The sequence below is a fragment of the Acipenser ruthenus genome, chromosome 10, assembly GCF_902713425.1.
Source record: "Acipenser ruthenus chromosome 10, fAciRut3.2 maternal haplotype, whole genome shotgun sequence".
Lineage (NCBI taxonomy): Eukaryota > Metazoa > Chordata > Actinopteri > Acipenseriformes > Acipenseridae > Acipenser > Acipenser ruthenus.
In genome coordinates, this window is record NC_081198.1 from 28,565,446 (window position 1) to 28,580,212 (window position 14,767).

The window sequence follows — 14,767 nt, forward strand, 5'->3', positions numbered from 1 at the left end:
CATACACTTCTACAGACATGTTGTCCATGCAGACAAGGACATGTTTCCTCTGGAGCACCGGAAGGAAAGGTTGGAGAGCAAGGTGAACCACTCTCAGGTTTTATGTATTTATGTGCAGGGCTGTCCAGCGACCTGACCAGGACCCGCGGACTCCTCTGCCTGCCCAGACTGCAACCCCAACCCGAGTTGGATGCGTCTGTTGTCACCACCTGACAGCTGTGGATCACTCCCATCCTTACTCCTTCTCGCAGGTGAGAGGCTTGCCTCCACCAGTGTAGTGCTTCCCAACATACACGAGACATGGTCAGCCAACGGTATCTGTCGTGTTTGGGATGTAGCCGGAAGGCACTGAGCCACGCTTCAATCGGGCGCAAATGGAGTAACCCCAGCTGGATGGCTGATGAAGCTGTGGCTATCAGACCGAGTAATCTCTGACATAACACCAATTGTACTGTCGATTCCTGTTGAAACAGGGCTAGACAGTTGTGAATGGTGGCTACTCTGTCGTCTGACAGGTAGGCTTGCATTGCAAGGGAGTCCAGCCGGAGACCCAGGAAAACCGTACTTTGCACCGGTATTAATTGGCTTTTGGCATCATTGAGGGTGTGTGAACAGGATGTGAGTGGTGCAAATATAAGGCAATGTCCATACAAGAGTTCTCCCAAAAGGTCTGTGCTTTTATTCCAACAAAAGCCAAATATAATAACAATAAACCACCCCTTTACCAGTGATGGTATCAGGGGGGAACATGGCAGGTTTTACAGTCCTGAACAACAAATAAATAACACTCCTAAACCACAATCCTCCGTGGTTGTGGTGAGTGCTGGTGCTGTGCTGCGCTGTGTTGTGAGGGACATGCTCCGGGTCTAGTGCTGGCTCCGTGGCTGCAGCTCCCGACTCTCACTTCTCCTCTGCTAAAGACAAAACACAAAATAACAAACACACAGGCTCTGGCTGGATATTGTCATCAGCGCAAGGGGCTGTACTGACGTAGTTGCTTCCCCTTTGTACCCAGAACCTCCTTCTTGCAAGCAACCCGTTACCATGGTTTCTCCAATAGGGGCCCGCCCCGCAGCTGATTGCAATGAAATCCTTCCAGGTACGTGCAACTACGCGCTCCCCCTAATATGGTCACCTTCCGGTTTCCACCTACCATCAAGGCAGTCCATCTAGGAGGAAGCATACGATCAACCTTACCCAGCGCCTTTTTTGGTCGGGAGGGAGATTTACAGTTTGAATTCTTTCTCTCTCTGTCACACATCTCACCCCTCAGACTGATGCCGAAGGCACACTCTGCCAATTCTAAGTTCCCCAATGGGCCCCCCTCCCTTGAAAGAAAATCTGCATTTTGATGCTCCTTACCCACACGATGTTTCACTGTATAGTGGAAGGGTTGCAGCACCAGATACCACCGAGTTATGCAAGCGTTATTGTCCTTCATCGTATGCAACCACCTTAAAGGAGCATGATCAGTGACAAGAGTGAAAGAACCCTGCTAACCCCAATTGTGATCTCACCTGCGGTTTGGTTCTCGGGATCGCCGTCTCCACTAGAGTCTAGACTTTAGAAGTGATCGGCTTTACCCGCCCATTACCCATAAGGAAGCCAAGATACTGGGTTTCTTGTTTGCCGAATGCACACTTGCCCAGATTAGCCGTCAGCCCCGCCTCCCTCAGAGACTGTAGGACAGCCGAAAGTCTAATAATATGCTCTCTCCAGATAGAGCTGAAAATCACCACGTCATCAATGTATGCAGCGGCATACTGCTGATGGGGCGCTAGGACCTGGTCCATCAGTCTCTGAAAGGTGGCCGGGGCTCCATGCAACCCGAAGGGCATGGTCTGGAAATGGAACAAGCCATCTAGGGTAGAGAAAGCAGTTTTCTCTTGTGAACTCTGGGTCAGTGGAATTTGCCAGTATCCCTAAGTCAGATCCAAAGTCGAAATTAACCGCGCTCCTCCCAGTCAGGAGGCTACTCCACTCGCTCCGGGAAGGCTCAATGACTCCAAGCTCGAGCATATCCCCCACTCTCCGGGATTCGATACGGTCTCTCTCGTACCTTGACACCTGCTGGAGTAGTAATAGCATGTTCAATCATATTAGTTCTGCCGGCAAGTCAGAAAAAACATCACAAAATTGTTTCACTAACCCACTGAGTTCACACTTCTGATCAGGAAGTAATTGTTCCCCCATCGGAATGTTAACTGTAGCTGGTGTACTGACAGAGGGACCAAAATCCTCTTCTATACTGTCAGTGGCTATAAACAGGGCCTCCCTTTCATTGTAGGGTTTTAATAAAAAATTGTAGGGCAGCAGTGTGGAGTAGTGGTTAGGGCTCTGACCAGAGGGTCGTGGGTTCAATCCCAGGTGGGGGACACTGCTGCTGTACCCTTGAGCAAGGTACTTTACCTAGATTGCTCCAGTAAAAACCCAACTGTATAAATGGGTAATTGTATGTGAAAAATAATGTGATATCTCTATAATGTGAAATAATGTATAATGTGATATCTTGTAACAATTGTAAGTCGCCCTGGATAAGGGCGTCTGCTAATAAATAAATAATAATAATAATATGATAAATTTCAGTTTTGTACGGTGATCGGGTTGTCTGATTTCGTAGTTTACATTACCAATTGCCCGCATCACCTCATATGGTCCCTGTCACTTAGCGTACAGTTTAGACTCCAAAGTGGGAAGTAGCAGCAGTACCTTATCTCCTGGCCGAAAAGTCTGAATCCGTGCTTGTTTATTGTACTGCTGCTCTTGCCGATGCTGAGCCTGTTTTAAGTTCTCGTGTGCCAGATGACCAACCAAATGCAGGCAATCTCTCAACATAATTACATATTTCACTATGTTTTTAGCATCTTTATTTTGCTCTTCCCATCCTTCCTTTACAAGATCAAGGACACCTTGTGGTTGTCTCCCATACAGCAGCTCAAAGGGAGAAAACCCGGTCAAGCTCTGAGGCACCTCTCTCACTGCAAACATTAGGTAGGGAAGGAGTTTAGCCCAATGTTTTTGCTCCTGGTTGACAAACTGCCTCAGCATCTGCTTCAATGACTGATTAAAACGTTCCACCAAACCATCCGATTGCAGGTGATAAACGGAGGTCTGAATGGATCGAATTTGTAATAATTTATGCAGTTCCTTTAAACACCGTGACATAAAATTAGTTCCGTGTTCAGTCAGAATTTCTTTGGGGATTCCTACTCTCGCTATGATCTGCACTAACTCTTTTGCAATCGCCAATGCACTAGTGGACCTCAATGGTACTGCCTCTGGATATCTGGTCGCGTAGTCCACCACTACTAAAATATCCACAGTCAGACTGGCTCAATGGTCCCACTATGTCCATTGCAATGCGTTCAAAGGGGATATTGATCAGGGGCAGTGGAACCCTCCCCGGCGCTACCTGTTGGCACTCTCTACAGGTCGCCACATACTGCTTCACCTCACTGTACACTCCCGCCCAGTAAAATCAAGCCAATATTCGTTCCTGAGTCTTTTCGCTACCTAAGTGGACCGAACAAGGGACATCATGAGCCAAATGCATGATCTCATGTCGAAAAGACTGAGGAACGAGTAACTGTGTTACAGTCTGCCCTGTGCTCAGGGTTCGGGATACTCTATATAGCAAATGCCCAAGCACAATGTGGTGAGGGTATGTGAGCAGCCGATTGCCATCTACTTCCTTCCCCTCGATAGACCGAACCTGCCCCCAGAGGTTAGCCAGCGTAGGATCATTTTTTTGTTCGTACACTAGATCAATATCTCGGTCCCAGACCTTCGGTATATCGAGCGGGGATATGGTAGACTCAGCACCAGGGGTCTCAGTAACCCGGACCGGTTGGTCACACTGGATCCCAATCCCCTTTCCCTGGCGTTTATCAGACGTGGAGGAGTCTCACACCAAACCCCAACCTCGTTTCATTGATGCGCCCTCCCATTTTTCCACCCTTCTCTCTCGTTTAGTTTTTTTTAGGCGGAACCAGAGAGGGGAACAGATTAGCATGCAGCGGAAAAATATCCCCAATAGTTTCTCCGGCCAGTCTCGACCTAAAATAACCAGGTATGGCAACCTTTTTGCCAATGCCACAATTACACAGTGGGTGTGACTACCAATTGTCACATCTGATTTAGAGAGGGGGTAGTCCTTGTTATCTCCATGGATACAGGAGAGGACCACTAACCCACGTGACCAAGGTAGCCCTTCTAAGAGAGTTTCCAAAATCGAGGTCTGCCCACACCCTGAGTCCACTAATACGTGGGTGCTCACATTACCAACCCTGTCCCTCCCAATCAGTACCCCTGGACTTACCTGTCGCCAGTACCAAATAATGCGAAGCCGCACACTCCACTGCTGAGGGGCAATTCCGGGCAAGGTGGCCGATCCCATGACACCGGTAACATTCCAGAGGAAAAGGCGCCCACAGAGCCTGATTGTCCCGCTGCCGGCCCCTGTTCTACCCCAGCTGGGGGTTGACCTCGGCCTCCAGTGTTGTGGAGCGAGGCCACCCATTGGGGAACGAGAGGGTGCTGGTTCAGACATGAAGGGTGTGCATGGGTGAAGGGCCCCCGGCCTTGGGTCCGCCATCCTGGGTCTGATGAAGGAAGGCGTCGGCGTTGGATGTATCGGGGTGGGCAACGGTGTGGGCATAGAGTCCTTGTACCCCTCGGCCAACCTGACCGCTGCGTCCAGCGTGGTGGGCCGGTGCCGGCTGACCCAATTACTGGCCTCTGGCCCCAGCAATTGCACAAATTGTTCAATGGTGACAATCTCAGTCACCTCCTCTGCTGTGCGTTCACCAGGGCAGAGCCACCGGGTCACCTGGTCCACCAACTGCTGGGCCATTACTCAGGGTCGGACTCCTTCGGGGCGTTGGTACTCCCGGAACCGGCGGCGGTGCGTCTCCTCCATGATGTCCAGTCGCTAAAGGATGGCTTTTTTTTACCAGATCATAATCCATGGCTTGTTCATGGGTTAAAGCGTGGTAGGCTGCCTGGGCTTCCCCGATCAAATTGGGTCCCAGCTGGGTAGTCCACCACTCCCAAGGCCATTGGGCTGCTGTCACCTGCCTTTCAAAGGATGTTAAATAGGCCTCGGGATCATCCTCCAGCGACATCTTCACCACTTTAGGTTTCGGAGGCGCCACTGCTGGTTCGGCCACCGGTTCCCTCCTCTGGTTGGCTGCGAGGAACATGGTATTCATCCTCTCCATCACCGCTGTCTCTTCATGCCTCCGTGCCTGAGCCTCCATCATAGTGTTTAGTGCTGCTGGGTCCATTGTGAAATCCCTTTTCTGACACCACTTGTGAACAGGATGTGAGTGGTGCAAATATAAGGCAATGTCCAGACAAGAGTTCTCCCAAAAGGTCAGTGCTTTTATTCTAACAAAAGCCAAAAATAATAACAATAAACCACCCCTTTACCAGCGATGGTATCGGGGGGAACACGGCAGGTTTTACAGTCCTGAACAACAAATAAATAACACTCCTAAACCACAATCCTCCATGCACAAAACTGTGCTCTTTTCCTCCGGGGTCGTGGTGAGTGCTGGTGCTTTGCTGTGCTGTGTTGTGAGGGACATGCTCCGGGTCTAGTGCTGGCTCCGCGTCTGCAGCTCCCGACTCTCACTCCTCCTCTGCTAAAGACAAAACACAAAATAACAAACACACAGGCTCCGGCTGGATATCATCATCAGCTCAAGGGGCCTTACTGACGTAGTTGCTTCCCCTTTGTACCCAGAACCTCCTTCTTGCAAGCAACCCGTTACCATGGTTTCTCCAATAGGGGCCCGCCCCGCAGCTGATTGCAATGAAATCCTTCCAGGTACGTGCAACTACGCGCTCCCCCTAATATGGTCACCTTCCGGTTTCCACCTACCGTCAAGGCAGTCCATCTAGGAGGAAGCATACGATCAACCTTACCCAGCGCCTTTTTTGGTCGGGAGGGAGATTTACAGTTTGAATTCTTTCTCTCTCGGTCACAGGGTGAGACCCAGTCTCGCCAAATGCTCCGTCACAATCTCCGTGTGGGCCACTTCTCCTTCCTGCGACTGGAACAGATCAACCAGTCTTCCAGGTAATTCAACACCCTGATCCCTTGCAGCTGCAAGGGGACTGTGATGGCATCCATGCACTTTGAGAACGTGCAGGGGGCTAAGGAGAGGCCGAATGGCAGCACGGAAACCTCAAAGATGCTTCCCTGAAAGGCGAAGGTGAGATATTTGTGCGCGGGACAAATAGGGATGTGAAAATACACGTCCTTTAAGTCCACAGTGTTAAACCAGTTGCCCGGCCAGACAGACCGGAGGATGCGATGGTGTGTGACCATTTGGAACTTCCTCTCCCTCAAGAAACCATTTAGGTATCTCAGGTCTAGGATGGGGTGAAGGCTACTGTCCTTTTTTGGCACCAGAAAATACCTCGAATACTACCCCTCCTCTTGAGAGGTGGGTTCTACGAGGCGAATGACTTGTTTGAGAAGTAATGTATTTACTTCTTGCCTGAGGGCCAAGACCTGGAGAGGGTCCCTCAAAAGGGAGGAGGGCCCACACGTAACCGGTGTGTACGGTGGCGAGCACCCAAGAGTCTGAGGTGCAATTGCACCAGTATTGTTGCTGGTGTTATGAGAAGGGGTGGGTCTGAAGCCGCAGGCCTTCAGGGGCCCTGTTGGGGCTGCTGAGGTTGGGGTGGAGCGTGCTTTGGAGGCTGCCTAGGGCGGCGTTGGAACTGCCTTCTGGAGTGCTGTTGCACTGGAGCACCATGTCCGGCATTTCCCCATGCTTGCAGGCGGCCCCGGTTATTAGCTGCCACGCAAGCCTGAATGTGATGCCTCAAGTTGCCACGTGGCGCAGTGGGGATTGGAACCGTCCTAGTCACAATTTGTGTCATGGGCGGATACCAGCATCTCATCCTCTCCCACACCGGAGCACAGGAAGGGAGCAGAGGCCACCTGCCTCCCGTTCTCCTCCACTGCTGGCCTGAATGTATGGCCTGGGGATATAGGCGCGTCCAGCAAGGCAGACTTGTCTGTATCCGGGACCCTTGCCTGGGACAACCAAAGCTGTCTGTGCGCCACTATAAGACCTGCCAGGCTTCGGCCCAGGGCTTGCCCTTGGAAGCCCGACACCTGCAGCAGCGTGCCTGAAACCAAGTGCAGCTCCGAAGCTACTGGTTCAGGGAGGTGCAGACTGTAAAATGCCATCCAGGTAGGCCATGAGGAGACCTGCCGTGTTGGCCAGGCGCTTAACTTGCGTTTCAGCTGTATAAGCCTTTTTTTTGGTGGGCCTCTGTTATCCTGCATTGGCTGTTCGGCCATGCCAAGAAGACTGTACCTCCTCCTGAAAATCCGGAAACACTGGGAAGGGCTGGGGGGTTGAAGGAGGAGGCGTGCTGCATATGCAGGAGGTGTTTGTACTGTGGGGGAAGCATCCCTCTGCAGGACGTGCAAGGGTGGAATTTCGAAATCTCGACGTACCAGGGCTAGACACTGATGTACGCAGCATCTGAGCACTAAGGGTGCCTAAGCACCAATGCACTGAGGCCCTGAGGTACTGAGGGCACTGAAGCACGGAGCGTCCAAGCACCGAGGCACCAAGGCTCTGGGGAACCGAGGGCACAGAACCACCGAGGTTCTGAGGCACCGAGGGTACCAATGTACGGAGCATCCAAGCACCGAGGTTCTGGGTCACCAAGGGCGCAGAACCACCAAGGCTCTGAGGCATCGAGGGCACCAATGCACGGAGTATCCAAGCACCGAGGCATCAAGGCTCTGGGGCACCGAGGGCGCAGAACCACGGATGCACGGAGTGTCTTTCACAGCAACTGGAGAGGTTAGTATACCTACCTGATTGTGAGAAATTGTGTAAATCTATTTACAACATTAACCCAAAAACATACAATAAACTACATATTTCCCATGTGCAGGGCTTCTGCCCTGTCACACAGGCATATCCCAAAGGAATTGTTGTTGGTCGTCTTCGAATTGAAAGGGAATCTATGATTATGTATTACTATGTAACTTGTATTCTCAGCTCTTTTCCATTATGTCTTGTTTTGTTTTGTTTTTATTTGGTAAAAGCCCACAGACATTGTTCATAAAAAGAAAGCAGAATACTGAATAAAATGTAAAAAGTTCAAACCTCAATAAAACAGATCAGCAGTGAGACAAATATTACAAAGTCCAAAAATGTACATAAAAATTAATAGATAATATGTGGACCTAATTCTGAAGATGACCCAAAAAGTAAATTAAGTTGACTTATTTCCATTGGGATTATGTTGAAATGAAAAGGGCGGAAACGACATATAAAAGAAATTGCATATTGAAATGAAAATGTTATAATAGGGGTCACATGGGCATTCGGGAAGACATTGTTTCTTCCATCTTCCATTTTATTAGGTACAAATTTCTTTACCTCCTTCTTAAAAACATTCATGCTGTTCAAACTCTTAATATGGTTTGGAAGTGAATTCCATATCTGTATGCCAGTGAAATAAAAAGTAACCATAGCTGAGCTATTTACCATTGGCACAATAAAGTTATAATGTTGTTCTACTACTCTACTACTATGGGTTGAGTATGTTGTTCTACTACTCTCTTGAAATTGTTATGTAAATAATTACTTGATAAATTATTATGAATTTTGAAAACATGATTTAGTTTTAACTGATTGACTCTGTCGTTGACATTGAGAAGTCCAATACTAATTAATTCTTTCTGTCCAATATGTGACCTAAAGTCCCTGCCTTTTATAAAGTAAATTACTTTATTGTGTGCCACTTGCAACATATTCTTCAGTTTTAGGCTTGAATACCAACATGAACAAGGGTAGTAAAAATGTCATTGTCATTAAATTTTCCATTAAAAAAAACAGTTTGCCGATACAAGAAATTTAGACGAGAGTTACTTTTCTTTATAATTTCATGTGCCATAGAATCGCCTAACATTGTTTCATCCAGGATAACGCCAAAATATTTAACAGAGCTTTTTCTTTCTATATATACATTATTGTATGACATGACAAAGCTCGCAGTGTGTTTTCTTTTCCTCATAGAGCTAAAAAAGAATTATAGTGCATTTTTTGTTTTTGTTTGAGATCCTCCATAACAATAACCAGGGTTATTAACAAATAGTGAATCCCTAAACATATGATAGCATTTCATAATCAATATATTATACACATATTACACTGAAAATTAACCCATGACAGTATGTGGCAAATGTGCTGGGCCCTACATTTCTTTTGGTTTTCCAGGTCGTGGTAGGTATCGGTGTATTTCCATATACACATGTTTCTATATAACGGTTGCTAATAATATTACAACGTCCTCTAAAAAACGCTTTACATTTATTTTAGAAGCTAAAAATGTTAGCACAGGTTGAATTGTAAAGGTTTTAGGGTTTTTAGGAGCCTACCCATAATACACATGGATTTGCATAATGGCATCTATTAATATTACAGCGTCCTCGAACTGAATATAGACTAAAAGCCCATTTAATGTTATTTTAGAATCTAAAACAATTTACCACTACATTCTTTGGCTTAATACGAATATTTTAACACCAAATAAGACGTAATTAGGAATAAGGATAATCTTTTTCTGTTAAAACTGACGGTATGCTGTAGGCTTCATATTGTCTTGATTAGCCGTTCCGCATACTGTCATCTGGTGGTTGATTTTTAATATTGCAGCGTCAACGAACTGACTAGTCTAAAAACCTGTTTAATGTTATTTTAGAATCTAAAACAATTTACCACTACATTCTTTGGCTTAATGCGATTATTTTAAGACCAAATAAGCCGTGGTTAGGAGTAAGGGGCCTCTTTTTATGTTAAAATTGTATAAAGGATTAGCCATTCCGCAAACGCCTTTCTGTAGCTTGATTTTAATATACTAGCGTGGTAGGTATTTTTTTTAATTCATTCAAATATTAGTTGACTACTGTGTATTTCTTTAAATAGTAATTTTAAGTATTAATATTTTTTGAAGATGCATGACAGCTTTTTTGCTTAAAAATAAGTTACAAGAAATTACATTTCAGTAATTATTTTTATTTCTGTTGTAATCTGTGCTTTATCTGTTTTAACCATTTTTTATTGTACACTTATTTACACTGTAATTCCATTCTTATAGGTTACAAAGCACCCCTGTTAACACCATCACTATCCCCTCCTTCATGAACTTTATATTAACAGGCCAAACACACACATACACACACAGCAATCACTACCCCCAAACTTCATCATTAGAAACAGCATCATAAAAATAAAACTACCAAATTTGTAATTACATTTATGTATTTAATTAAAATGCTGGGGCTTTCAAAGTAGTTTAAACTTGTTTAGACTTGTTTATTTTGTCTCTGTACCACAGACATAACAACACAATGAGAATATTAGCATACAAACACTTGGTGGTGAGGGGGTGTAAGGACAGTATAGCCTGGTTGATGCAAACAATAGATACATTAAAACCATTTTCCGGAGCAAAATGATTCATATCAGGAAGGAACACCCTGACCTTGCTGCAGGTTTTGAATCCGTTTTCCTACAGGTTTCAGTGAAAGAGATCATTTTGAATCGGCTTTTGCAGAGGGGCGCTAGTATGGGGGCCATGCTTTCAGACATTTCGAGAGACGCGGTAAAGATGTTATCATTAGGAATGTAGTTTTTTTTGTTTTTTTTAAAGCTGTTTTTTTTAAATATATTACTAGTTAGGATGTATATAATACATGTGAAATTGACGTGTGTATTTCGAACGTTAGACATTGAAAATAATTCATTCTTTTTTCTTTCTTTTATAAATATATACAAGAGGCTTTTTTGTATGTTTCATGAATGTAACCTACATAAGGGGTATATACTGTAATTCTTGATATGTATTTTTGTATACAACTGTAAGTCACCCTGGGTAATGGCGTCTGCTAAGAAATAAATAATAATATATTTTTTTACGTTTATTTGCTGAACAGAGCGCGGCTGCTTTTTCCAGGGAGATAATTTTATGTTTTATTTAATTACAGAAAACCAATGGGACAACTTTTCCAGGGAGCTTGTGCTTAGAAATGGATTTAACGTACAGTGGCTCTCAAAAGTATTCATCCCCCTTGGACTTTTCCACATTTTATTGTGTTACAACATGGAATCAAAATGGATTTAATTAGGAGTTTTTGCCACTGATCACAAAAAAAGTCCATAATGTCAAAGTGAAAAATAAAATCTACAAATTGTTCTAGATTACAGATATAAAACAGAAAATAATTGATTACATAAGTATTCACCCCCTTTGCTAGAAGTCATATAATTAGTTGAATGGAGTCCACCTGTGTGCAATTAAGGTGTTTCACATGATTTCAGGTTAAATACACCTGTCTCTGGGAGGTCCCACAGTTGGTTAGTACATTTCCTAACAAAAACTACATCATGAACACGAAGGAACATTCAAAGCAAATCCGGAATAAGGTTCTTCAAAAGCACCAATGACGGGTAGGACATAAAAACATTTCCAAGGCATTGAATATCCCCGGAGCACAGTAAAGTCCATTATTAAGAAATGAAGAGAATATGGCACAACAGTGAATCTGTCTAGAACAGGCTGTCCTCAAAAACTGAGTATCCGGGCGAGAAGGGCACTAGTCAGGGAGGCAAACCAAGAGGCCTATGGCAACTCTAAAGGAGTTACAGTCTTCCACGGCTGAGCTGGGAGACACTGTGCATACGGCAACAATAGCCCGGGTGCTTCACAAAACTGGCCTTTATGGGAGAGTGGCAAAAAGAAAAAAACTCACATCAAATCTCAGCTTGAGTTTGCCAGAAGGCATGTGGGAGACTCTGAGACCAAGTGGAAGAAGATTCTATGGTCTGATGAGACCAAAATAGAGCTTTTTGGCCTCAACGCTAAGCGCTATGTTTGGCGCAAGCCTAACACCGTTTATCATCCTGAGAACACCATCCCTACCATGAAGCATGGTGGTGGCAGAATCATGCTATGGGGATGTTTCTCTGCGTCAGGGCCTGAAAAGCTTGTGAAGATAGAGTGCAGAATGGATGCAGCAAAGTACAGAGAAATCCTGGAGGAAAACCTGCTGAAGTCTACAAGAGACATGGGACTTGGGAGAAGATTCATCTTCCAGCAGGACAATGACCCCAAACATACAGCCAAAGCCACACTGGAGTGGCTTAAAAACAAAAAGGTCAATGTCCTGGAGTGGCCCAGTCAAAGCCCAGACCTCAATCCAATTGAGAATATGTGGAAAAAGTTGAAAATTGCTGTTCACCAAAGGTCCCCATCCAACTTGACGGAGCTTGAGCAATTTTGCAAAGAAGAATGGGCAAAAATTGCAGTGTCCAGATGTACAAAGCTGGTAGAGACTTAAACAAATAGACTCATGGCTGTAATTGCTGCCAAAAGTGCCTCTACCAAATAGTGACTCAAGGGGGTGAATACTTATGCAATAAATTATTTTCTGTTTTGTATTTGTAATTAATTTAGAACAATTTGTAGATTTTATTTTTCACTTTGACATTATGGACTTTTTTTGTGTTGATCAGTGGCAAAAACTCATAATTAAATTCATTTTGATTCCATGTTGTAACACAATAAAATGTGGAAAAGTCCAAGGGGGGTGAATACTTTTGAGAGCCACTGTATTTACTGTTTGCATCAACCAGGCTATACTGTCCTTGCACCCCCTCACCACCAAGTGTTTGTATGCTAATATTCTCATTGTGTTGTTACGTCTATGGTACAGAGACAAAATAAACAAGTCTAAACAAGTTTAAACTACTTTGAAAGCCCCAGCACTTTAATTAAATACATAAATGTAATTACAAATTGGGTAGTTTTATTTTTATGAGGCTGTTTCTAACGATGAAGTTTGGGGGCAGTGATTACTGTTTGTGTATGTGTGTGTTTGGCTTGTTAATATAAAGTTCATGAAGGAGGGGATAGTGATGGTGTTAACAGGGGTGCTTTGTAACCTATAAGAACGGAATTACACTGTAAATAAGTGTCCAATAAAAAATGGTTAAAACAGATAAAGCACAGATTACAACAGAAATAAAAATAATTACTGAAATGTAATTTCTTGTAACTTATTTTTAAACAAAAAAAGCTGTCATGCATCTTCAAAAAATATTAATTCTTAAAATTACTATTTAAAGAAATACACAGTAGTCAACTAATATTTGGATGAATTAAAAAAATAATAATACGTGGTGTTACTTTAACAGTAAGCTTTCTGTTTTATAACAGCTATGTTACTGTTTATTTAAATGCTCTTACTTTAGTTACATTTTTCCTACAAAAATCAAAATATTTTCCATTAGTTTGAATTTGAACTGTATGGTGTGCAGAATAGCCGTTGAGAAACATGATAATGCTATAAATGTTAAATAAAGAGTTATATTATGTACTGGCTATGAAAGTTTTCAGAGCTTCTCTGAATTTACTATTCATAATCATAGTGAACTACTTCTGTTCTGTACTGGTGATTCGTTATTAATACATTTGATAAACTCATCAGCATTAAATGAAATGGTAAAAGAAAAATGAACGTGAAATATAACGTTCCTGGAACTGCCCCTGTTAAATCTGTTTTGACCAAGTAAGTTAGATGCAGTTCTGTACTTGGCCCCAATGTGCTCCTGCAATACAAGCTTACTGCATAGAGTTTGCAAGCATCATATATTACATGTACATAAAACAACATGTATTTTAATCATGAAAAAGTGATTAAGAGGAACGGTGATACTTGTGGGTGGCCGAATGTATTCCCACCCTAGCGGTGTTACCTAAATCCTGCATGCTCTGTAATGACCTCTTCCAAAATATCACCAGATGGATGATTTCATACCATTTGCAAGAGGGAAATAGGTCACTTTGTTACGTGCACGAATTGTTTACTATCCGACATTTTATTTTGCTTGTTGAGTTTCAACACAGAAGACGGTCCATGATAGTACTTGTAAAAACTTTTGACGAGCAGAATTTCAAAATGAAAAAACTTGTGTAACCTGGGTCACTCTTTCTTCCCCATGCTACTTCACACTGGAATCAAGACTTCACACTACTGGCTTCATGAGGCGATTGTTTTATTGTGCTGCAAACAGAAAATGATAATCAGGGTTGCTGTCCCTCTTCATTAGCGCAACTCTCAGCTTTCTCTGAGTGTAAGAGCGTGGACTGCAAACATGCATACAATTACAATAATTAATAACACAATTAAACGTAATACCATTAATGATCGGATAGTGGTTTTCTTTTCAGCTTTCTTTTAAACATTAAAAGAGAAATAACAAAAATACAGTACCTGCAAACAGAAAATGATAATCAGGGTTGCTGTCCCTCTTCATTAGCGCAACTCTCAGCTAGAAACAGCAATACAAGAAGAATCATTCTCTGTTTTTACAAAATACCAATACTCTATGAACAAAATAACCCTATTGAACAAGATAGTCTAGTCTGCAGGTAATCAGTGAAGCCGTACTCTTTGCTTTCAGTTTATGCTAATAAAATGAAACAGTACAACAGTGCATTAAACCTTAAAATAAAAAAATAAAAAACGTATCGTTCCTTTCTTTTAAATAATGCAAAGTATCACACATTCATACAACACAAAATTACATAATACAATTCCAAAATAAATGTTCACCATAAAATACAAGACTAACTTATTTTTTAGTTATGTTTACACATTTATTTTAAAATCAAAGAGCAGCGCCTACCTTTCTCTGAGTGTAAGAGCGCGGACTGGCTAAAA

The 14,767-nt window shown here is 43.5% G+C and overlaps 1 protein-coding gene across 1 annotated transcript; it reads right to left on the reverse strand.

Annotated features, from left to right (window-relative positions):
- Positions 1 to 656: 656 nt before the first annotated feature.
- On the reverse strand, positions 657 to 14,534 carry LOC117402547 (uncharacterized). Its single transcript, XM_059032018.1, has 2 exons — positions 14,318 to 14,534; positions 657 to 5,642 (listed from the first exon to the last, which is right to left on the reverse strand). Exon 2 carries the CDS (start codon positions 4,850 to 4,852, stop codon positions 3,905 to 3,907), a length of 948 nt encoding a protein of 315 aa, XP_058888001.1. The 5' UTR covers positions 4,853 to 5,642; positions 14,318 to 14,534; the 3' UTR covers positions 657 to 3,904.
- Between the last annotated feature and the right edge of the window lie 233 nt (positions 14,535 to 14,767).

Coding starts and splice junctions, on each gene's coding strand:
- LOC117402547 (XM_059032018.1), bottom strand. CDS start 4,852: ATGGCCCAGCAGTTGGTGGACCAGGTGACCCGGTGGCTCTGCCCTGGT.